The 24,127-nt window shown below is 43.9% G+C and overlaps 1 protein-coding gene across 1 annotated transcript in view; it reads right to left on the bottom strand.

Annotated features, from left to right (window-relative positions):
- The window catches only part of grm4 (glutamate receptor, metabotropic 4), a 196,684-nt gene that overhangs the window by 4,072 nt on the left and 168,485 nt on the right, over positions 1 to 24,127 (bottom strand). Inside the window, exons 8-9 of the mRNA XM_079509213.1 lie at positions 21,155 to 22,090; positions 1,552 to 1,798 (exon numbers count right to left, since the gene is read on the bottom strand). Of these exons, the coding sequence (XP_079365339.1) occupies positions 1,552 to 1,798; positions 21,155 to 22,090 (1,183 nt within the window). The remainder of the gene's footprint in view (positions 1 to 1,551; positions 1,799 to 21,154; positions 22,091 to 24,127) is intronic.

The raw sequence follows: 24,127 nt of genomic DNA, 5'->3' as shown, positions 1-24,127 counted from the left end.
CACACACATTTATACACCGATTGCGGCGGAAGCCATGCAAGGTACCAACCAGCACATCGGGAGCAATTTGGGGTTCAGTGTCTTGCCCAAGGACACTTCGACATGTAGACAGGAGGAGCCGGGATTCGAACCGCCGACCCATGGATCATTGGACGACCTGCTCTACCTCTTGAGCCACAGTCGCCGGGTGGGAATGTTGACGTGGGCAAGGTCAGACAGGTATGGGGGGGCGAGGTTATAGATGGCCTTGAATGTATGGAGAAGGATCTTGAAGTCGATACGGTATTTGATGGGGAGCCAGTGGAGTTGGTGTAAAACAGGGGTGATGTGACTGATAACAGGGGTTCTGGTGACGATACGAGCAGCAGCGTTCTGGACTAGTTGGAGTTTATGGAGGAGTTTGTGGGGGAGACCAAAAAGAAGGGAATTACAGTAGTCCAGGCGGGAGGTGACAAGAGAGTGAACCAGGATTGAGGCACTGTGGGGAGTTAGAGAGGGGCGGAGGCGGTTGATGTTTCTGAGGTGGAAGTAGGCAGACCGGATGGTGGTGTTGATGTGGGTGTGGAATGATAGGGTACTGTCGAGGACGACACCCAGACTCTTAACCTGAGGGGAGGGGGAAACCGAGGAGTTGTCAATGGTGAGATATGCCTCAAATCATGAATTTAAACAGCCAATTGCCATCAAAGGCGTAAGAAGACATGGCACCCTTTTCACATTGGCCTAATATAGCACCACCAGGAGGCCACAATAACCTACCTGACCTGGCAGAGACCTGTGCTCAGAGGAGCACTTTTTCTAGTTGCTATTGAAATTAGGATTAGCATGCACCAAGAGAGGTTTAGCTCGTTAAGAAAGGGCATCATTTCCCCCTTGATTATTATTTACAGTTTGTTTAAACAGTGCTGGAATATATTTGAGAGAAAGAGAGATATAGAGAAGAGGTGACAGACAGACAGACAGACAGACAGACAGACAGACAGACAGACAGACAGACAGACAGACACCAGAAAGAACAAAACACAGAAATGTTGTGTTGCCATGCAAATGTATAAATACAGTGAATTATCATCATTAGAGTACAAGATGACATACAAATTGGTGACTTCCCCTGAGCCACAAACAAATTCCACTTTCATTTAGCTTTTTCATTCTTTCTGTCTTTCTTTTTTATATATATAAAATGAACAATGGCAGCTAATTTCCTAAATTCACTCAAGTGTAAAATAACATGGCGTGCATTGGCCAATAAGTAATGATTTTACACTCTACACTTTATATCTCTGCATTACACTAATTTGTTTCTTTGATTTATAGTGCTTGAAGGACAAAACAAAAATGCACACGCACGCGTGCACACAGCCACACACACACACACACACACACACACACACACACACACACACACACACACACACACACACACACACACACACACACACACACACACGCATGCACACAAACACACACGCACGCACGCCCAGAGCCTCTTCTTCACCAAAGTCTCCCCGAGTCCCCCATCCATCAACAACACCCTTCAATAATTCTTACATTGCGTTTCCAGACTTTCGCACAGCTCGGTTTTGGCTTCTCCGTTGGGTCTCAGGCTGGCCTTGGGGTTGAACTTGTTGGACATGGTGGCGGCGGTGACCACGGCTTTGAGGCTGCGCGTTCGCTTGGGCACGTTCTGCTCCGGGTGGAAGAGCACCACGTACACCTTGGGCATGTACAGCATCCCCAGAGACACGGAGGCACTCAGGCTCACAGAGATGGTCAGCGTGGTGGTTTGGATGTACATCTGTGGACAGACAGACGCATAAACCCGTGAAGTGCTGCTCATAACAACATTCTGTCTGACTCTATACACCAGTGCTTCTCAAACTTATTTGTTGTATTTCAAGGTTCCCCATAGAAATGTGGTTCAATTTGTACACTCTCAGAGTAACAGACCTGTAAGGGTCCATTTAGAACCAAAGTGTTCTAAATGGACTAAATGTTGAGAACCGTCCGTCCGTCCGTCTCCGTCTCTCTCTCTCTCTCTCTCTGTCCTGACTGTCCCGTCCGTCCGTTGGTGTGTGTGTGTGTGTGTGTGTGTGTGTGTGTGTGTGTGTGTGTGTGTTGTGTGTGTGTGTGTGTGTGTGTGTGTGTGTGTGTGTGTGTGTGTGTGTGTGTGTGTGTGTGTGCATGTGCGTGTGCGTGTGTGGGGGAACGGGACGGACGTAGTCCAGAGATTCGTTATACAATCTGAAGGCAGTGGGCAGGAAGGACCTCCTGGCTCCTGTACCGGTTCTTGATCCATCTAGGCATTGTGAGCCTGAAACTGAACATGCTCTTTTCCCTGGCCAGAGTGTCATGAAGTGGATGAAAGGTGTTATCTGTGATGGCCGCAGCAACATCACATTCACTGAGTCCGGGCTGGCCAAACCTCCTCAGTATTCTGTCTAGTGTACTGTATATCGTCACTGTCAGGTGGAAACCTTGTATGTCCAAAACTTGTCAGGAATTGGAGGGGAAATAAATCATATCCTGTAGTATCATGAAGTTATTAGTTATTAGGGGTGGTGCGCGGTCGGTGGACGACACACCGCACATGCTGTATGTGGAGTCAACTGCACATTACTGCTCAATACTGATGTCAGACACCATCAGCACTGATGTCAGTCAGACACAACAGAAACCATTCCACATGAACTGATGTAACATAAGGGGTCCCAGGGGCCCCGTCAAATGCCTATATGAAGATGCACATATATATGAAGTCAAATGTGAACGGTCGGAGCCCCCTGAGGAAATGGAGTCAACTCTGGCAGTGACCCCTCTTATGGAGTTGCTGTCCATGAGCACCAAGTCCACACCCTCACTGAACAGTGTTGGAAAGTAATATTAATACCTTTTTACAGTAACTAACTAGTAATATAACTTAATACTTTAACATTTTGAGTAATATTATTACTAATATGTTACTATTTTACTAATACGCTACTATTTTCACGAGCCAGCTTGGTGGTACTGTGGGCTTGAGTGTTTATTTATAATGGTAGACTGGGTTGGGATGGAGCTGCTTTGCAGGCTGCTGATCCGCTCTAGAGCAGATACGGAAATGATGCGCATGATACGCGTGAATTACTGTATCGCATGCGGAAGGGCGGGCCTTAAACCGCCCAGAACAAACTGGATAGTGTGAGACAAAAGATGCAATTACCGGGGGCGAGGAGGAAAACAAAGTGAATAAGTAACTAGTTACTTTTGGCAGGGAGTAATATGTAAAGTAATATTATAGTAATAGGTATTATATTACTGTTTTTGAAGTGTTCCGACACTGACCCTCACAGATGTACCACTGCTTGGAATGTTTGTCAAGCAGCACAATCTGTTTTGGCAATGTTTCTTTGTGGTCGTTCTTATGTGGTAGTAACTCATCCGGCACCCGGTGGCATCTGCTGTGTATCATTCTAATTAGAGGAGCAAATGACCCATTTGTTAGGCTGGCTGTTGTTGAAGAGGCTAATACTGTTTTTTGCAGAGTAACATTGATACATTATGTGAGGAAATTCCCTTTTAAATCAGCATCCTTTTTTATGGGAATGTGCCACACCGACCCGAGGCACGTTGTTTGTTTAATTTTCTGCAATGCTAGTTTTAATATGGCCACCACATCAACCTGAAAACAAATTTGATAACGCCTGTCAGTCGATGGCATCCTATTCTGATTCACTACAAGGATGCCATAAAAAAAGAACAACCTCATGAAATTGTTTATACATGGCTGAACATTCTGAATCATCAGGGAGGGCCTATGCGGATCAGTCTTTGCTCACACCATTTTAATTGTTTGGAAAGCAGTAGAATATGAATGAGATGTCTTAATGGGAACATTACAGCACATACACTTGATTATGTACATTCTATGCATAATTGTGTAGAGGCATAACAGCTTTGTGATCAGAAACTAGCCTTGATCAGGGATATAGGGGAAAGTGAATGATATCCATGTCACTATGTTAACAACTGACATCTAGGTGTAGGAGTGGATCATCGGCCAGCAATACAAGATAAATCCATCCATCCATCCATCCATCCATCCATCCATCCATCCATCCATCCATCCATCCATCCATCCATCCATCCATCTTCAACCGCTTATCCGGAATCGGGTGGGGGGGGGGGGGGGGGGGGGGGGGGTAACAGTTCCAACAGAGATTTCCAGTGTTCCCTCTCCTGAGCAACATTATCCACTTCCCCCTTGGGGATCCCCATGGGCGTTCACAGGCCAGTGTGGAGGTGTACTAAGCCGAACCACCTAAGCTGGCTCCTTTCCAAGCGTAGGAGCAGCGGTTCTACTCCAAGTCTCTCTAGGGGTGACTGAACTTATCACCCTATCTCTAAGGGAGATGCCAGCCACCCGTCTGAGAAAACTCATTTTGTCCGCTTGTGTTATTCTTTCGGTCATGACACACATTAAATGACCCCTGGTGAGAGTAGGAACGAAGATTGCTCAGTAAGCCAGAGAGCTTTAGCTTCAGGCTCAACTCTCTTTTTGTCACAACAGTGTGATTCAGCAATGCCTAATGTTTAACCGTTTCCGTCCGTAGGACGGCTCCACACGTCCTAGGGAACCCAAACGACGCGTACAAAGGACGTGTGTACACGTCCTCAATGATATCAGGCGAGAGAAGAATATTCTTAATTTTTTCCTTTTTTTTTATTTTGGACTGAGACTCTCAGGCACCCGTCGCTTCGCTCTGCCTTCATATTAGCTTACCGTTCGATTAGCTGTTAGCGCTGCAGAAAGAATGCCTCGTCTGTCCTAATCCAGGGCGGTCTCCGTGGTTTTGATCTGATGGATATACTACGCGCTTCATTTCTGACTGGGGGGGGGCTTCAGAGTAAAAGCGGTCATGTCAGATAGCTCCTATTTTGAAGGCATCCCGGCACCGATTGTGTTAAACTATCAATGTAAGGGACTGGTGTTAGAAATCAACATCAGCTATACATGTGTACACTATACAGTAATCAGGCTTCTGCAACATTTTTCTTTGTACATGTCTCTTAAAAACAAATGAACTGAACTAAAACTATAAACATATACAGTATCTGACCTGTACTATGGTCTACTATGTGAGAGTTTAAAATACAATGTAGGAGTCGGAGACATGGCAATTAATGAATACTGGATGCAACTACCTATTACAACCTATTATTAAACCTATTACACATCGGCTATTTGAAAAAAGCCGATCTACAAGCTTACAACGTGTCGCAAATAGGGGTCCCTGGCACAAAATGTTTTCAGATGGGGATATGCAGACAAGTACATATTAATATGGGGGTCCTTCATACGAAACAAGCCCAAATAGGCAAAGTTACATGCCCTCCAAAAACAGAACCCCCAGCTATAGCCTATAAACCAACATTGACAAGCAACTTTACAGAATAACAAGCCCAAAGTCGTTTTAGCAGACTTGGCAACACTGCTAGCCATGCCTGATGTAAAATGGAATGGATGGAGTGAAGGAAGAATGGAGGAAGGAATCAAGGCCGGTAGAAAGGATGCTGCTTCAGAGACAGGCCGCTGCTGCAGTGTCCTCACAGCATGTAGACTATTAACTAGTGCACTGCTCTGGAGTCTGGACTTGGCTCACTGCTGTCTTGAAGTACTGCAGAACTCAAGCTGTTAAGCCTGATTGATACTTGGTTGCGCGCCAGTGTCCCGTGTCGAAAACAAGCTCACAACGCATTGTCCTTGTAGATCCGCTATTGTTTGGCATGGGACACCATCGTACAACTAAGCATAAATCAGGAATTGCTTACACAATAATGAAAAAAACAAATATAGCTGCAAGCAGCGATGAGACGGGACCAAGCAGAAAAGCAATAGGCCTAAGCAACTAGACATTTTGTGCATCAAGCTATTAAAATATTAGTAATTGTACTGTTGATGCCAGATATGAATAAATAATAATAAATAATAAATAATCAATGGAAAGCGTGAGTCCTTTTTCACGACACGTAACACATGGGAGTCTATCCCCATAACGATACGATACGATACAACTTTATTGTCAGCTTTCACTGAAATTTGTTTTGCGTCCATGACGTCACCGTTCAAGATACAGACCAGACAGACACACTACATTACAAAAAAAATACATTACAGGACACAAATCACAGAAGAAGGTTTACCGATTTTGGTTTAAAAGCAGAACAGACTGGTGTACAAAAGAGTTCTTTAGCCTGTTTTTCTTATATTTCGGGACTCTAAACCGCCTCATGGAGGGCAACAGTTGATATTCATCATTTAAAACATGTAAGGGGTCAGAGGAGATACTACATATAACAATGTGTTAGACTGCAGAGCTGGAGCACCACACCTACCATCAGTTACCAGGACTTCCCGCACAACTTGCTGCACAAGCTGTGCTACTCGAACCCATGAACTTATGGTCCAAAGGCTAGAGCTCTACCGACTGAGCTACCCGGACACAATAAGTTGTTTTATTGTAAACAGCAAAATCATTCAGTGTTTTGAATAACAATAATGTGTGTCCCTATGTACATTTTGGAAGGTCACTAAACAACACAGTGACTGGAAATAATATTGTGATGCCTATTGCCTAGATATTGTTATAAATGTCCTTTAAGCCTTACTGGGCACAGGAAAGATGCATGACACTTTAACCACTTTAACCCTCTTGTCCTGGTTTTGGGGATGTCATTACCCCAAATCTGAGGGTGGAGCTTACTGGTCAAAGTGACAGATGTGTTCCCCATGAGTCAAGGCACATGTGGAAACAAGTGCCATGGCTGGCCAAACAAAGGTTTCATTTTCAAACGATTGCTATAGTGCCCCTATTGCGCTATTTGGCATGACCCTCTACCTGTCTACCATACTGTAAATTTTCATTGGCTCATAAAAGCTTCATTTTTAAACTTAAACCCAAAAGAGACACCAGTTAATAGATATTGGTCCAAAGTTCATGTGTAGCAAGTTTCATGCATTTTGATCAAAGATCCCGGGAGGAGAACAAACTGGATAATGTTATTCATATAATAACTTTATATTTAGGAGAACTAAAGGTCAGAACACGAAAGTTGTTCGGCATGAGGAGACGCATATGGGTATCAAAGTTGTATTGCCGCCGGTCAGCATAACTCAGCATAAATAATTTGAGATTTGTGGGTCTCGGTTCTCGGTTCATGAGCTATGCCTGTTCAAACTTTGCATTTTTATTTGTGTGCTATAGCACCACCCTTTGGCCAATGGTCGTGGGCTTCGCATCCTCACCGTTTGACATAGCCCTCTACCATATTGCCGCAGTTTCGTGAAAACCGACTGCACGGTTCACCCAGAACTGCTATTTTTGGCGGAAGGAGAGGAGGAGAAGAAAACTACAATAAAGGACCAAAAAGTCCCTTCAGGCTTGGTCCCTTAAAAAAACAAAATAAAACTAGAAAAAGTGCCCTTCCGGGCACAGGTCTCCACCAGGATGATAGGAGTGTGTGTGATGTTTGGCAAGGATGTTTAGGAGGATGTTTTTTTTTTTTTTTTATGATTTGAGGCATTTTGTTCCAAAAATGTGTTTTGCAAAAATCAACCTGTTGGTGGCGCTATAACAGGCCAATGTGAAAAGGGTGGGATATATTCCTCAGCCTAGTAAGAAAAAGTGTGAAAGATTTAACGTAAATTGCATGCTGCGTTCATGATTTGAGGCTATTGTTCAAAACGGGGCAATCTTGCAAACTGTGAAAGCCAATTATAGCCAATTAGGATGGAATATGAAATATCGGACAGATCCAACTTGAGCACATGACCATAGAGATACTGTGTAACGATTTGTGAGATTTTTGGACAGAATCTGGAGGAGTAATATCAAAAAAGGTGTTTTACAAAAGTCGGCCTCCTGGTGGCGCTATAAAAGGCAGATGCGGAAAATGCAGGTCAAAGGTTTGTCCTTGGCCTCTAGGGAGTGTGCATGCAACGTTTCACGCAGATCGGTGCAGTTGTAGGTCAAAAATGTGAAAAGCTGCCTCATGGTGGCGCTATAACTGGCCGTTCTGGAAAATGTGGGGCAGAGGTTCATCGTTGGCATCCAGGGAGTGTGTGTGCAAAGTTTGGCATCGGCCGGGTTAACGGTGCCGGAGATTAGCTGTACACAGACGGACGGAAGGACACACACACGGACGGACGGACACACACACGGACGGAGTGCAAAACATACTCTCTCCCCATGCCTTCGGCCTGGTGGAGACAATAAGGACCAAAAATAATCAATAGCTGGTGATTTTATAATTCACAATTATGTTATTTATCAGTGGGTTGTGCGAATGCTTTTTTGCACTATGGGTTTTTAGATGTACTGTATTCTTTTATGCCTGACCAGGACCTGAATAATCAAATTTCGTTCTGTACTTGTATGGAATGACAATAAAACTCCTTGAACCTTGAACCTTGAACCTTATGAAACCAGCTAATTAGTTATAATATTCATTCTTGTTTTGTCACCCATTACACCTGGTGCTCATTTAATCACCATTACACGATAGTTAGCCAGAATAATGTACACTCCATCTCCATATCTATATCTGGTTCACACGGGCACAATAAAATCATAGCGGACATCGCATGCCATTTGACCAATGATCTGGCAGCACATCAAATGCATTAATACAATTATAAAAACACATTTCCCACCACAATCATTATCAATAATTGTGATTAATACTACAATAACCTATTAAACCCTACCATACTTTATGAAAATAGCAGATCTATAAGCTCACATTGTGTCACAATATTTCTTTGCGAATGTTCGTCTATTTTTGCCGAATGTTCACCTAACCAGACAAGCCCAGAATCAGGACACAATAGGGTTCATCTCGTTAAGTAAAATAATCACAAGGATTATTATTTTAGGCATGATAGTGCAGCCTTGTTGCCACACGGCTCAGAATGTCTATCTTTGAAACCATCTTTGCGAGCACTATATGCTGCACAAGGTCGAGAGAAGAATAGAAACCAAATTAGAGCTGATTGTGCATTTCTTATTTAAAATCAGCCATTGTGTGGCCATTTGATATTTCATTATAACAGTATTGTAGACCTTGCCATTGAATGAGGCTGAAGTGATCTATTGTGGGCCGTGTGAGCTCAGAGGCGGTGGCTGACTGAAGGTAGCTAGTTCATTAATGTGTTGCTTTTCTCTCTCTCACACGTGCACACACACACACACACGCGCACACGCACGCACACACGCGCACACACACACACACACACACACACACACACACACACACACACACACACACACACACACACACACACACACACACACACACACACACACACACACACACACACACACACACACACCCCATCAGAACTTTGCCTGAGGCGAAACATGCAATGAAGCAGTGCATGGCAACGTTAATGACGGAACTAGAGGTATGGGAGCAGATAGATGTAACAGCACTTGTTGCAACGCCTTCTGCCTTCATACCTGCCTGTTGACTGTAGTGTACACACAGTACAATTCCACAAGAATGTCAGACACGAATCATAGTATTTTTGGTTAATAAATGTAAACACACACTATTTCATCGCTTAAACCTCTTGAGTTGTCTTAGAAAGAATGATTGTTCTTCACGACAACGCATGGCGTTTAAGGCGTCAAAGGCAGGGACGTGTGATTCTCACATTCTCTATCACAAGGGTTCCCAAACTTTTCAGGATGTGACCCCCAAAACAATCATATTTAATGACAAGCACTTGGAATTGTATAGGAGTTGAGGCATTTGATTTAGTTTGACACAGTTCCAAAGACAAATATTGTCTTTTGCCTCTTTCTTATGTAATATTTGACCATTTGGCCAATTTGGTGTTGGGACCCTCCAAAATAACTTTAGGACCCCCCTGGTGTTCGACCCCAGGGGGGTCATAATCACTGTTCTATCACAGTGTGGTATGGAAACTGTTCAGCCGATGATAGGACGGAGCTTAATAGATAGACTAATGCAGTGAAAGCAGCATAAAATAAATCATTGGTCAAGATTTGCCAAGCATGATATTTATAAGATCCGCACTCTAATCAGGGACCATCCTGATCAGGGTGCCTCGCCTTTGCTGGATGAGAGATCCAGCAAATGCACCCCTTCCTTCAGGAAAAAGGTTACGAAATATTAAGAGCAGAAGTAGTACTACTACTCGTTTCTTTAACAGCATATCCTGAGGCAGTGAGGGCCTCTTAACTCCTCATCATAACTGTTTCCTGTGTTTAATGTACTAGTCCTTACCCGTTCTGAATATATGAACAGCAGATGATGTTCAGTGTGGGTAATGCGATGTAATAGATCACATTACTGATAGGGTGTTTACAGATGGTCTTGGGAAGTTGGGTTGGGCACAAAAGTAGGGTAATTAAACGTTTCTTGTGCAAGTAAATGCTGTAGTAAAATCATAAGTACACCATTGATGTGTGATGTAAATTTGGTGGTGATATTCTATTCTATTATATAATGATAGAATAGATAGAATAGAATCTATATATAATATTCTATAACGTCACGTGAACCGAACGTGAATATTTTCACGTTCGGTGTTGCACTTTGTAGACGGTCCCGAACCGCTCACCGTCTGCTGCCCATGGAGATATAAGCTATTAAACGGTGAATGCGGCGGAGGTTGGCTTTTTGGGCTTCAAAGCAAGTTGTAGTTTGTTTTTTATATAATCAAGTTAAGAATTAGATGTTTTGTGTGATTTAGGAATGTGTCGTTCCTGAGCTATTGAGCCGGCGTTGGTCATTGCATCTGTCTGTATATTTTGTCATTGTGTGTTGAAGGCAATTCCCCGTCCGGGCGGACTTAAACCCTGTTGTTGTTGCGTGCTAACGGTAGGCGGTTAAGAAAACGTCTCCATTTGGCCACCCGAGTCCCCGACAGATAAGCATTCCGTTGTGATCGTGATGTTCAGTGTGTCACGCAGCCACGCTGGGTGCGCGCAGGGCTGTAACCTGTCGTTGTCAGTGTCCAGGCTTTCAGCGTGCATGTAGCCCATGTGTACGGCACGGCGAAAGAGGTGGTTGAGGAGGGGGCGGACAGTGTGGTCTCGAAACAGCGCGTGTGTTCACGTTAACATGCCCCCGTCCAACTGTCAGAGCTGGCTTTCAGGTGCCTGTGCCACGCAACCCCCGCGTTGGACACGATGCTTCCCCAAAGAAGAAGTTATGTCGACTGACGCAAGAGTAGCTGTAGTTTGGTTCCGAGTTGTTTTCCCCGCCTGCCGTGCATCGTGGCGTTGTGAGGAGGCGCACAAAGCGAGCAGCTGTCTTGCTCTATGCTAAGGAAGTATACAGAAAGACAGCGACCGAGCGAAATAGACATCGACTGGTCCTTTTATTGATAGATAGTGTTTAATGCACCAGACACTTGTGTATTATTATTTTTGTTGAGTAGTTTTTACATATTTATGCTGATGTGTATTCGTATTGTATTGTTTTGTCTACCCTGAGCAGTGCACACACACCAAGACAAATTCCAATCAATGTTTCATTGAAATGGTAATACATTATCTTGAATCTATTTTCAGGGAGGAAGGTTTGTGCTTTTTAGGTGCAAACTATTGAATCTGTTTAGAAGGCAGACTATGGATAATTCCCACTGCACTGATGTTCGGTGTAGTATGCAAATGCTCAGCACAGTGGCTTATTGCATCAGAATTCACCATAATTGCACTCTAATTGAACTAATAAACAAACACAAGCCTTGGGGGACAGGGTTCTGCGCCTCCTTCAAAGGAGAATGTCATTTACAAAGACTAATAGTTTGGCCTTGATTAGCCCTTTGCCCCATAGTCTGAAAAGAGCACAAACCCTGAGGTCATATTGACTTGAAACCCAGAGGGCCAGGGTGCTGTAGGTCTAACGAATGTAGCAACTGCTCTTTGGAAGCACATATGTTGTTCAGTTCCCTCCGCTCTGTAGCATTGATACTCATTATGTATTATTGGACCTGCGGGACACCACTGTGAGTAATGATGTTTATCTTTGTAAAGACAAAGGGGATAGAGTGAGGGAATGGAGAGGCAGCGGAAGGTAAAGACTTGAGAGAGATAAGAGCAATGGGAAGTAGAGGTGAAAGTGATTGTGGGACAGGCAAAGGAAAAACACCCAGTGAGAGGCATAGAGGCCTGGGATGGCAGCCCCCATATATAGTAGAGATGCACACTGTTCCCAATGTTGTTATTTAGCACTTTACTACGTGATGGCACATGGCAGCTTCATGGCGAAATCAACAACACCTCTCACTCCATCACACCAGTAATGGCAGCACCCTTTGTCTGGGGCTGATTGAAATTGAATTGCCCATTGTGTGGGGCCCTCTCACCCTGCGGGCTCTATTGTTCAACTTCCCTCCTCTTCCCTCTGTCTAGGAGACAGCCCCAGATTTAGACCGCCTCTCCAGGTAAGCAGGTGTCACGTCTATTCCCGGAGCTATAGCTTCAAGCTCAGTCATCATGCTCCGAAGACAGACCAGATGTCGTCGTCGTCGCCCACCCCACCCCACCCCCACCCATCCCATTTGAATGACAGAGGAAGCCTCCCAATGGCATTCTTTATATTTATCCCGACACCAGATGACAAATAAATGACTATGTGTGTACACAGCCGAGTGCGGAGGACCTGCTGTAAGGTGGTGATGAGTGCCTAGGCGGACAGATAAGGTAAATCAAGACCCAGAGGAAGCAGAGCATTTAATTGCTCCAAGAGACGTGGCAAGGTGGGCTGGTGAGGCTTTGTTCTGTTGTGCCTGTCAGTTACAGTGGGATGATTACGAGGTGTGTTTGCTTTGACATGCAAATTTCTTCCAAAAATGAGGATTGTTTTATGTAAGGGAGGGCTGACTCTGAGATATCTCCCCTTTCTTTCACTCGGACTACTTATGAATTGTGATAACAAATAATGACAACGCATTAACATCGATGACAACGGGGGAGAAACTAATTGCCAATTGGCATGGCATGTGCCGTTTAACCATACCCAAAGCCCCTATTATTTGTGTCTAAGTTAAAGACTTTAGACATGAATTAATTTACATGCAAAATATGCATTTATTTTCCCATGTTATATACCATACCAAGCTAGAGGCAACAGTGGAGCTTTTCTCAATAATGAAAAGAGAGCCCATCTTCTGGGAGTAGTTGTTTCTACAGGAAAGAAAATATTAATGAGTGACTAATACAATTCAGAGCATGAAACAGAGTGTTCCAAATTAAGCTCCAATGAGAAAGGTTATTCACAGATTTCAAATAGAATTCTTCCCAGGGACTGCTGTGAGAAAAAAAAATAGTAGAGCCTTATTTTACCCTTCGAACCCCCCTCCACCGCATGTGCACATGCTCACACACACACACACACACACACACACACACACACACACACACACACACACACACACACACACACACACACACACACACACACACACACACACACACACACACACACACACACGGCATGCACGCAAGCACACAATCTATTTTACAATTCAAAGCCATGCAGCTAATGGCTTACTTAGAAACCTAGAAAAACCTATGTTAAATCTTCCCACGATTTTACAATTCCCTTTCATCTTCAGAGGAAGTAGAAGGAATGCTTAGATAAAGAACTCATTGATATCCAAGCCTGCCATTGACTTGCAACTCCAGATGAGCAACATGCTTAACATGAGGTGTTAAAGGCGTAGTGAAATGAAAAATATGTTTTTCACACTTTTAGACCATATCCGTGGTCATCATATGGGCATACCTAACAATGGATGCCAAAAAAATGGGCAAATTCTCATTTTTGTGTGTTTTTATATCAAAAGTCCATACAAATATTTTTTTAATTACTTCCTGAAAACGAAAACGTGTTGCGTGATGAAGTGTCGAGGCCCACATCAATAAAAGCCAATACAAATGAAGCTCACCAGTTTGATTCCCATATGCGCGTCTGTCAGAACACAGGTGCTACTGATTACAGAAATCCTCTGTTTTTAATCCAATTGAAGATGACATCCAGACAGTGTATTACTCATTTTCAACCGAATCATCACGCTAAAATATGTATATAGGTTGTGTACAGGTTAGAAAAACATCCCCTAGCTTTTCTGCCGTCTCTCTGTCACTTTGTAAACAAAACATTATAGGGCCCATAGCCTGGAGGGATGCAACACTCTGATTGGTTCAGAAACTTTCCAGCGTTTGCAGCATAGACAAGCTGAAACTTCAAAATAAAATGCCCACCATTTCCGTTTCACTACGCCTTTAAAGTTGTAGTGAAATGGCTTTTTGGGGCATTTTATTTTGAAGTTTCAGCCTCAGAGACGGCAGGATATTTTCTGAACCAATCGGACTTTTTTCTAACCTGTACACAACCTATATACATATTTTAGCGTGATGATTAAGTTGAAAACGAGTAATACACTGCCTGGATATCATCTTGAATTGGATTAAAAACTGAGGATTTCTCTAATCAGTAGCAGCTGTGATTTGAGGACGTGCAGCTATGGGAATCAAATGGGTGAGCTTCATTTGTATTGGCTTTTATTGATGTGTATCTCTACACAGCATCACGCAGCATGAGGAAGTAATTACATTTTTATTTTTATGGACTTTTGATATAAAAAACACACAAAAATTTGAATTTTACCATTTTTTTGGCATCCATTGTATGGTATGCCATACAATGGCCATATGCCCATATGATGACCACGTATATGGTCTAAACGTGTGAAAAACTTAATTTTCATTTCATTACACCTTTAAGTCAGAAATTCCAACCTTCAACCAGGTTTAGTTTACTTTGAAAGTTGTGATTACTACTGTAAGTGTATTCTGAGGGGACACGCAGCCCTGGTGCAGCCGGTAGCTGTCGCCTCACAGCTAGAAGGTCCTGGGTTTGATTCCCACTGGAGACACTGTGGGTGCTGGGGGCGTGTTCTCTCCTCTGCGTCATCAGTGCCCATACCCTAGGTGGAGTTTGCTAAAGGGCCTTTCTGTATGGAGTTTGCATGTCCTCCCGTGCCCCCTAGGCCTAGGGTACTGTAGGTACCCTCACAAAAGACATGCAGTAATCCTGGTCTCTAAACTGCCTCCCCCTGGCCCGCCAGGGCACTTGGAGGGGAAAAAAACTGGTTGGAATAACGTGTTCCTTCCATGCGCTACATCCAACCGGGGAAACACCCCCTTGTCAGGTGAAAAGAAGTGGCTGCGACGCTCATGCATTGAAGGAAGCTTGAGGTCAGTCTGTTGCTCTCCCCAGGTTGGCGGAGGAAGTGTATAGAGCCCAGGATTACATAGATAATTGATACTGGGTGAAAAAATGGGTTACAAAATTGTGGGAAAAAATAAAAGAAACTAAGTGCATTCTGTGAGTGTGATTGTCTGTTACATGTGCAGTTGTGTGCATTTTCAGGTGTTTCTCTGTCGACATAACGTGTCCTGTAAAATATCATATTTTAATTATGAAGGAACAGCATACAGTGATGCTTTTGGCAGAGCTAGCATGACCATAACAAGCACATGGTCTTCCAAGAGACCACTTTAACACAGAGAAAACTGTCACATCTCTCTTCTGAGCGAAACCAAAATTATGCATTGTTTCATTTAATCTCAGAGGGACGGAGCGGAGGTGACTATTATACTCCCAGTCCCAAGTGTTCTGCCAAAAGACCCCTTTCAGCTACATAGCTGTGCGGTGCGACGCATTTCAACTATACTATCGTTTCCCTTGGCTTAACCATGACCTTTCTCATTTTCACTTCACTTTGTTCTACGGCTACACCTACAATAGGGCATTATTACCTTTTGTTATGTTTTCATCCATCATCCCCAATAATCAAGTGTTTTTTTAACCCCCTAACATAGAGACTGACCCCGTTTTGTGTTGAAAACTCCAGCACAGTACTAGTAATGTAGACAGGCAGCTTATGAAATTGATGACATGGCATGACATGGCATGGGTAAGGCCCTGGCATGGGTAAGGCCCTGGCTGCACCAGGGCAGACAAGGATGCCATCCACAGAGTGGTTAAGGCCCTGGCTGCACCAGGGCAGACAAGGATGCCATCCACAGAGTGGTTAAGGCCCTGGCTGCACCAGGGCAGACAAGGATGCCATCCACAGAGTGGTTAAGGCCCTGGCTGCACCAGGGCAGACAAGGATGCCATCCACAGAGTGGGTAAGGCCCTGGCTGCACCAGGGCAGACAAGGATGCCATCCACAGAGTGGTTAAGGCCCTGGCTGCACCAGGGCAGACAAGGATGCCATCCACAGAGTGGTCAAGGCTGCAGGGAGGATCATTGGGACCAGTCTCCCAGAGATCTCCACAGTCTTCACCTCCCGCTGCCTACGTGTAACATAACATCCTACAGGACCAGTTCCACCCAGCACACAATCTCTTTCAACGTCTGCCCTCTGGTAGGAGACACCAATCTATCCGGGCCAGAACCGGCAGACTGACCAACAGCCTTTACCCACAGGCTGTCAGGCTTCTGAAAGAACATCCTGCCCCCTCTAAGGTATTATAAGTGTACTGTACCAGACCTGGACTTTGCATTGAAGTTTGCATTGCTGAACTCTATGCACTATTACATCATGCACTAGCACTATTGCACAATTATTTATTTATTTCACAGTATGTTGATTGGTATGCCAGTGGTGAAGCTCTGAACTGAATTTTGTTGTTTCGTGTAAGCAATGACAATAAAGATCTATCAATAAAGATCTATCTAAGTTACAGACATTACTGACCTTGTCACACAAACATTAAATGCCATTAACAATAAAGAGAATGTAATGTTTGTGCTGGCACTGTTTGTTTGACATCACCATTACATCAACATGAGTTAGACTTTAATATATTAGCGCCCCTCACTTCACACGGGTGTGATTTTTAGACTTAGAGATTACTCCTGACCAGCGGTAAAAGTAACCAGTTACTAACCCGTGGCCGGTTAGAAGTTAGAACTCACCCGTGGCTCCTGACATGGGTGGCAGGTTAAAACTAACCCGTAGCTCCCAACATGTGTGGCAGGTTAAAACTAACCCGTGGCAGGTTTAAACTAACCTGTGGCTTCCTGTGAGGTTAGGTTTAGGGGTTTAGTGACGGTTAGTAAGCCAGACCAAGCACATGCACCCAGAATAGAGATACGCTATGGTTCACGTGGTTAAAACTCTGTTTTTCAATGAAAACACCCTGTAGTGTAATTGTAGATTAAGTCCACCCACTGTTTCCACATCCCTTTTGTATCACTCTTGACCTGTAGCCTCCCAGTGTTCCCACTGAAAAATATATATGGATACAGATGCATGGTTCACCAGGCCAGAAACACTGAAAACGTGAGGTTCTGTAAATGCCTTACAGGCTTAAATTCTAATACACTGTGGCATACAGCCGTCACTTAACATTACGAGTCACAGGGTTATGTTGCCTTAGCAAAGTGCCCGCAGAATTAATGGGCAATGCTCACTTTAAACTCACACATCCAGATCCAACAAAGTTATGCCACTTCAATTTTTGTGTGCAAAATACGTTTTCTATGCAGGATCTTTTTAATCTTCTCTCTTGTTAGAAAGTCAGAGTTCTATGAACCACATTTGTAATTCAGCTCATCATAAAAATCAAGTCTCTTGGTGGTAGATTAAAACTTTATGATAGGAATAAAAAATTAATGTTCTGTGTTGAACTCGCAGCCCGAAGTTCCTTCGACTACAGCTTGCTTACATTTCTGCCCTGCTATCCACCTACACTTTCTAAGCACGCATGCTGCCATGATGAAAATACTATACAAAAAGGCCTCACAAATAAACCCAGAATAAACCAAGAGGTAAGCATAAACATGAGCAAGCCAGCAGGGTGTGGTATAAAAGAGTCTTGCACGAACAAGACAGCATGTGCAATCCTCTTTGTAGCATCTGCTTCTGCGATGTCACCTGCTATGCCCTGTTGCCCTCTACTTCCCATCCTGTGTCTCTCCCTAACCTCTTGCCGCTCCCTCAGTGGCTCTCTCCCGCTCTGTGTGTGTGTGTGTGTGTGTGTGTGTGTGTGTGTGTGTGTGCATGCATGCACAGTGTGTGTGTGTGTGTGTGTGTGTGTGTGTGTGTGTGTGTGTGTGTGTGTGTGTGTGTGTGTGTGTGTGTGTGTGTGTGTGTGTGTGTGTGTGTGTGTGTGTGTGTGAGAGAAAGAGATACAGATAGAGAGATAAGAGAGAGGAGACAGGTGTGCTGGAGTCGAGGAGCCCCACCAGCTGCAACCCATTCCATAATCAAGACCTCTCCAAATACTTCCACACTTCCAGATCCTAGCCTCTGTGCTGGCTGTGTCATAAATACGCTCTGAGAGTGTCAGCACATCCGGGGAGCTCTGCTCTCTGGTCGGTAGCAGGCAACAATCATGTTTATTATATATGGGATGAATAAACATTCATTTGAATGAATTTCAAATATGAAAATGGCAACATTATGTTTTTAAATTATCTCTGAGCACTCTGATCTTTTTACACCAGAGCCCTCAGAAATCAGGGCAGATTGAACGCATATTCATCAACTGCTCTGAAAGCATATTCATCAACTGCTCTGACAAAGATGCTCAATTATTTTTGGAAGATGCACCACCCCACACTACTGTAGGTGTGAACATGGTAAACAAATGGTCTACTAAGTGGGCGCAGTCTGACTTCTCATGAATGTCCCATGATTACTGTTGCTAGATCTCACTAGAGTGCATTGCTGGGACAGAAACAAATAATTGATTGTCTCCTAATGTTTCGTTCTTTCTTCACAAGAAGAGGGCTCTGACTCTTTTGCCTGTTTACAGTTTACAGTGCTTCTGGCCTGCTGAACCATGTATCCGTATCCATGTATATGACTCTTTTGCCTGTTTCCAGTCTCTCATACACACTGTAAGTAGCCCTGCTTCAATGTCCTGGACCCCCCGCTCAGCTGATCTTCCATGGATCCCACTCCAGCTCTGCTTACCCTGCCCCAACTACCCTTGTCCCATCCTCAACCCCATGGTTCCCAGTTACCAGCCCTATAGGCCAGCTTCCCAGGCTCCAGGCCTAGCCACAGCCCCTGGTTCCTAGCTACCAGCTCAAGCTTCCCCTGGCCTGCACCCCATCTACCCACACAGCTGTCAATAAAAGAAAACTTGTTTACCTTATCCTTGTCTGAGTCTGCACTTGGGTTCACCTGCTGCATCTTGCATAAGACTGTCGCATAATAGTCTTATTACTGCTGTCAGCACGAAAACAAGCAAACAAACAAACTACAGCTTCTGCAGTATGATAGCCATTGTCTCTCTTCCTAAAGCACATTTGTCCAGCATCTAAACAGTATTAATAATGCAGAGAATGTTTTACTTGAATACTTAACTTGAACCAAATCGATTATAATGTAAAACATTATTGTTGTTTTTGTTCATGACAAACAGGAAAATCATTCAGTGTGTTTGATAACAATCATGTGTGTCCTCGTTTCGGGATTTTCATTATCCATTACTACAGTGTGTTCGCTGTACTGTAGTTCTCTTCAACTGGAATTTCAGATAATGGTCCATAGATTGTGTGTAGGACGTTTCACACAAATTGCTCAAAAATCCAAGCAGAAAATCAGGTTTAAGCATTTTTCAAACTGCTCAAAATAGCGGAAAATCTGAGGGCGGCACTTACTTGTCAAAGTGACAGATGTGTTCCCCATGAGTCAAGGAACATGTGGAAACAAGTGCCATGACTTTTGGCCAAATGAGGCATGAGTTAAGCCTGTTCAAAGGTTTCATTTTCAAAAGATTGCTATAGCGCCCCCCTTTGGCCAATTGGAGTAAGACTATTGCTACTGCTACTGGCATGACCCTCTACTATACTGTAAAGTGACATGAGCATATGACGCTGCATGTAGGCAGAAGAAGAATTTTCACAAAACAGCAATTTTCATTGGTTAAAAAAAATGTTTTGTCCGTATAGGTCCAAAGTTCACGTGTAGAAGTTTTCGTGCATTTTGATCAAAGATCCTGGGAGGAGATACATTTTAAATGTTTTTCATATAATTTAAAATGGCAGGTGATCTAAAGGTCAGAGGTCAAAAGTCAGAACACGAAAGTTGTTCGGCATGAGGAGACACATATGTGTATCAAAGTGTCATTGCCAACGGTCAAACGGTTCATGAGATATGCACTATGTCACGTAGTCTAATAACAGCATGGCCCCCCTGTCCCATAATGGAGTTGGGACAGGGGTGATAAACCCCCTTTCCCTAAACTTATTTGCCCTTTTTTTTTTACTATTTAAAAAAACATATTAAAATTGTTCAACTAGAATATCTACATCAACACGTTGTGAGCTTGTAGATCGGCTATTTGAACTATTCAAAAATGTTTTTCAAAGTAGTAAAAAAGGCAAAGAAGTTTAGGGAAAAGAGATGAAAATAGGGCCCCTACTGTTAGTGACGGCCAAGACCTGCGCCCGCCTGCTTCTGATTGGCCATCCTACTACTAGTAAGAAGTAAGCGCCCACGGGGTGTAGTATTCTCAGGGTCAAATACAACCTCCAAACTAACTCTGCTAGCCAACTCGATAGTATAGTCTAATCATTAGACTATGAATCCATATCTCCTGGGTTCAAATCCTGCTGCCTCCACTATTTTTCCAACAACCGCAGACTCGTTTTTTTGCCGATAAAGTATAGTTTTAGACCATGACGGAGGGGCGCAGTCTCTAGCGAACTTGAGCCATGAGAGACACCACGAGCACGCTAAAGAGCGTGAGTTGCTGTGTTGAACGTTGCGAAGTTCGCTAGAGCTCACCCCTGTTTGAGTTGCGGGGCATCACCATTTACACCATTGACTCGCATTGACTAGAGGCGAAGCAGTTCATTTTCTTTCTTGTATGAACTGTGATGGTCTACATGCAGACAACAGACCTGCTAGACGGCTTGGCCTATGGCCACCGTAACACCGCAACAATCAATCTTTTGTTTTTCAGCAGCCAAAATGCAAGTATGAATATCTAACTAGAGCAGATGTTCCCTTCAGCACTGAAATCACAGCTGTTTGTTCTGTGTACACCTAGCTAGGACATGAGCATGTCTCAGAAATGGATACATCACTTAACAGCTCCCAGCTTACCTTTTCTGTGGACTGTGAAGTTCCAAAGAAGATTGGGATGAAGGCCAGCCAGATGATGCATGTGGTATACATGGTCAAACCAATGGGCTTGGCCTCATTGAATGTCTCTGGCACACCTCTGGTTTTAATAGCATAGACTGTGCAGGTGACCATCAGTAGCATGCTGTACCCAAGGAGGCAAATCAGTGACAGGTCTGAAATGTCGCACTTCAGCATGCCAACGGCCAGCACCGGGTTCGACGTCCGTTGGTCCTCATAGTCAATAATGGCCTGGGAGGGGTCGACGCCAAACCAGATGCACACGCCGACTAGCTGCACAGAGGCCAAGCTGAACGTGATGATGAGCTGCGAGGCTGGGGAAATTAACCTGGGTGCACTCACGGACATGGAGCCCTGTTCAAAGATGCGGTAAATGCGGTTGGTCTTCGTGAGCAGGGCTGCATAGCTGATGCTCATCCCCAGGCCCAGGAAGATCCTTCGGAGGGAGCAGATCCCTACGTCGGGGGTGGAGATCATCAGGAAGGTGGTGGCGTAGCAGAGGAAGATGCCAGTCAGAAGGACATAACTCAGCTCACGCCCCGACGCCTTGACGATCGGCGTGTCGTTGTAACGGACAAACGTCAGCATGACCATCAGGGTAGCTGAGATGCCAAACACGGCAATGAGAACAGGGATGACGGCCCACGGTGAGCTCCACTCCAGCTTCACAATGGGGATCGGAGCGCAGCCGGTGTGATTCTCGTTTGGCCGCAAGTCGAAGCGGCACATCTTGCAGGTGTAGGTGTCTGCCTGGTACTGATATCCGTCGCAGCGCTCGCAGTGCCAGCAGCAAGGAATGCCCTTCACTATCTTCTTGCGCTCACCAGGCTGACAGGGCTGGCTGCAGATTGATGAGGGGATATGACGGACGGCACCCGGCCACTGCATCGCACGGACCTGAGGAAAAGAGAGAGAGGAGGGAGGGGTGTGCGAGTATGGAGAGGGAGGGTGAGAGAGAATGTAAGAGAGACAAGTAAGGTGAGAGATAATGAAAGAAAGACAATCATGTAAGTCAATGGTCCTCAACGTGGGGTCCACTCTGGGTTCCCCCGGGGTCCCCACATAAATGATTGATAGTTAGGAACCAAATGGACCATATACGGGTCTGAGACTGCACAAAAAATTGACCCATAAGGGTATTTGGTTCCATTTTTACACTCTCAGAAATAAAAACTACTAATAATAATAATCTTTATTGTCCCGAAGGATATTCATCTTCACAGTCTGTTCAAAACACACACACACACACAACAAAACTTCACAGCACAGAAAAACACATCACAATACATAAACATGAGGTCATCGGCGGGGCAGTTTCACTAAATGAACACTGAGAATGTTACAGTGTAGTTTGCCTACCCAGAGATGACAATCGTATCACATCAGTGATTTAAGGAGTCCGAAATAGACAATTATGTTAACTTTATGAACTTAAATGCAAATACATTGGACATAAAAAAGACAATAAAATTGTATTACTAGTCATTAAGCTAGTAATCTATAGACTGAAGTGATTAAAGCGGGTGATGTTTGCATGTTTGGAATTGAAATCAATGATATATCAGTATTCTGATATTAACCTGAGGGCCGCATTAAGTGAAGGTGGGGGCCACATGTAGCCCCCGGGCCGCCAGTTATGATGTACAGTACGCTGTATATTATCCTGAGTACAACCACAGAGACAGCATGCACAGTGACTGGGGAGGGTCAAAGGGGGTGAATCAGGGGTCAAATGGAGCTGCCCTTTCTTCTTCAAGTATACTGCAAGATAAAATCAGATGGAGACATGTAAAGCCACAAGGGCAATCAAATCTTCATTCTGAAGGACACTGCTACTATTGTTGCAGCTTTGCACTTCCAGAGACTTACGTATTTATATCCACAAATATGTCTGTGATCATAGAAATCCTGTTGTAGGGAGGATGTTGTTTTTCCTTCTTTAATGCAACTTTTAAATACAGTACAACTAATGTACAAACCCAATTTGTCATTCTGAAGAATACATTCAGTGTTATTAACGTTTTCAGTTAATGGTGGATAAATTCAAAGCCCACAATTTCTTCTGCAAATATGGATTTAATTAAGAGCTCAAAGAATCCTAATTAAAGCATACGTCTTTGGAGTATAAGAACTCACCCATTCCACAGTGGGTGGCAGAACTAAGTCTATACATCAAAAAGTACAAACAATGTTGAAAGAATTAAAGACAATAAAGGTGCTCCTAAGTTACATACTTTCCATTTGACAGGCTTTCTTCTTGAAGGCCTCTTCATTGTTTTGTCAAATGCAATTAATTCAGTCCCTTCTAGGCCTCATTCACACGTATCAAACAAATGTTCTGTGCTCTGTCTCTGATTAAGGGCTGCCACAATGCAATTACAATGGGAGTCACATGGTTTGGCCAAACATTTGTGTTTGATTGCCGATTGCTGCCTCATCAAACACAAATGTTTGGTCAAACCATGTGACTCCCATTGGAATTGCATTGTGGAACATTATTTTGATACGTGTGAATGAGGCCCTACTGTAGGGTGACCAGATGATTGGAAAAGACCTGCAGAATGTATATAAAAAAAATTGTTTTTCTTTGTATTTACTGGCTTCGTTTTTCACTCAATTACTGTATGTAACAGAGATGCTGTTGCTTATATGGTTGATAGACAGAAAAAGGATGTTTCATAACCATATCAGTGAATCAAGTCTATAATAAAAGACCAGGACAGCCCCACTCTATTACAGTACCTGAACAGACCCCCTTTATATAATTGTATTAATAATAATGGATTTAATTTGTATAGCGCTTTTCTATGCACTACGTGCCTACTCAAAGTAGCTTACAATGGTCGATTCATTCATACATTGGGAGGTGAAGCGGCGAACAGTCGACACCAGTGTCCTCACTTCCCACATTCACACACCAATGGTGGCAACCAC

The sequence above is a fragment of the Electrona antarctica genome, assembly GCF_951216825.1.
Source record: "Electrona antarctica genome assembly, chromosome: 9".
Lineage (NCBI taxonomy): Eukaryota > Metazoa > Chordata > Actinopteri > Myctophiformes > Myctophidae > Electrona > Electrona antarctica.
The sequence above is the reverse complement of the archived record's forward strand: the minus strand, read 5'-3'. Positions and strand labels throughout refer to the sequence as shown.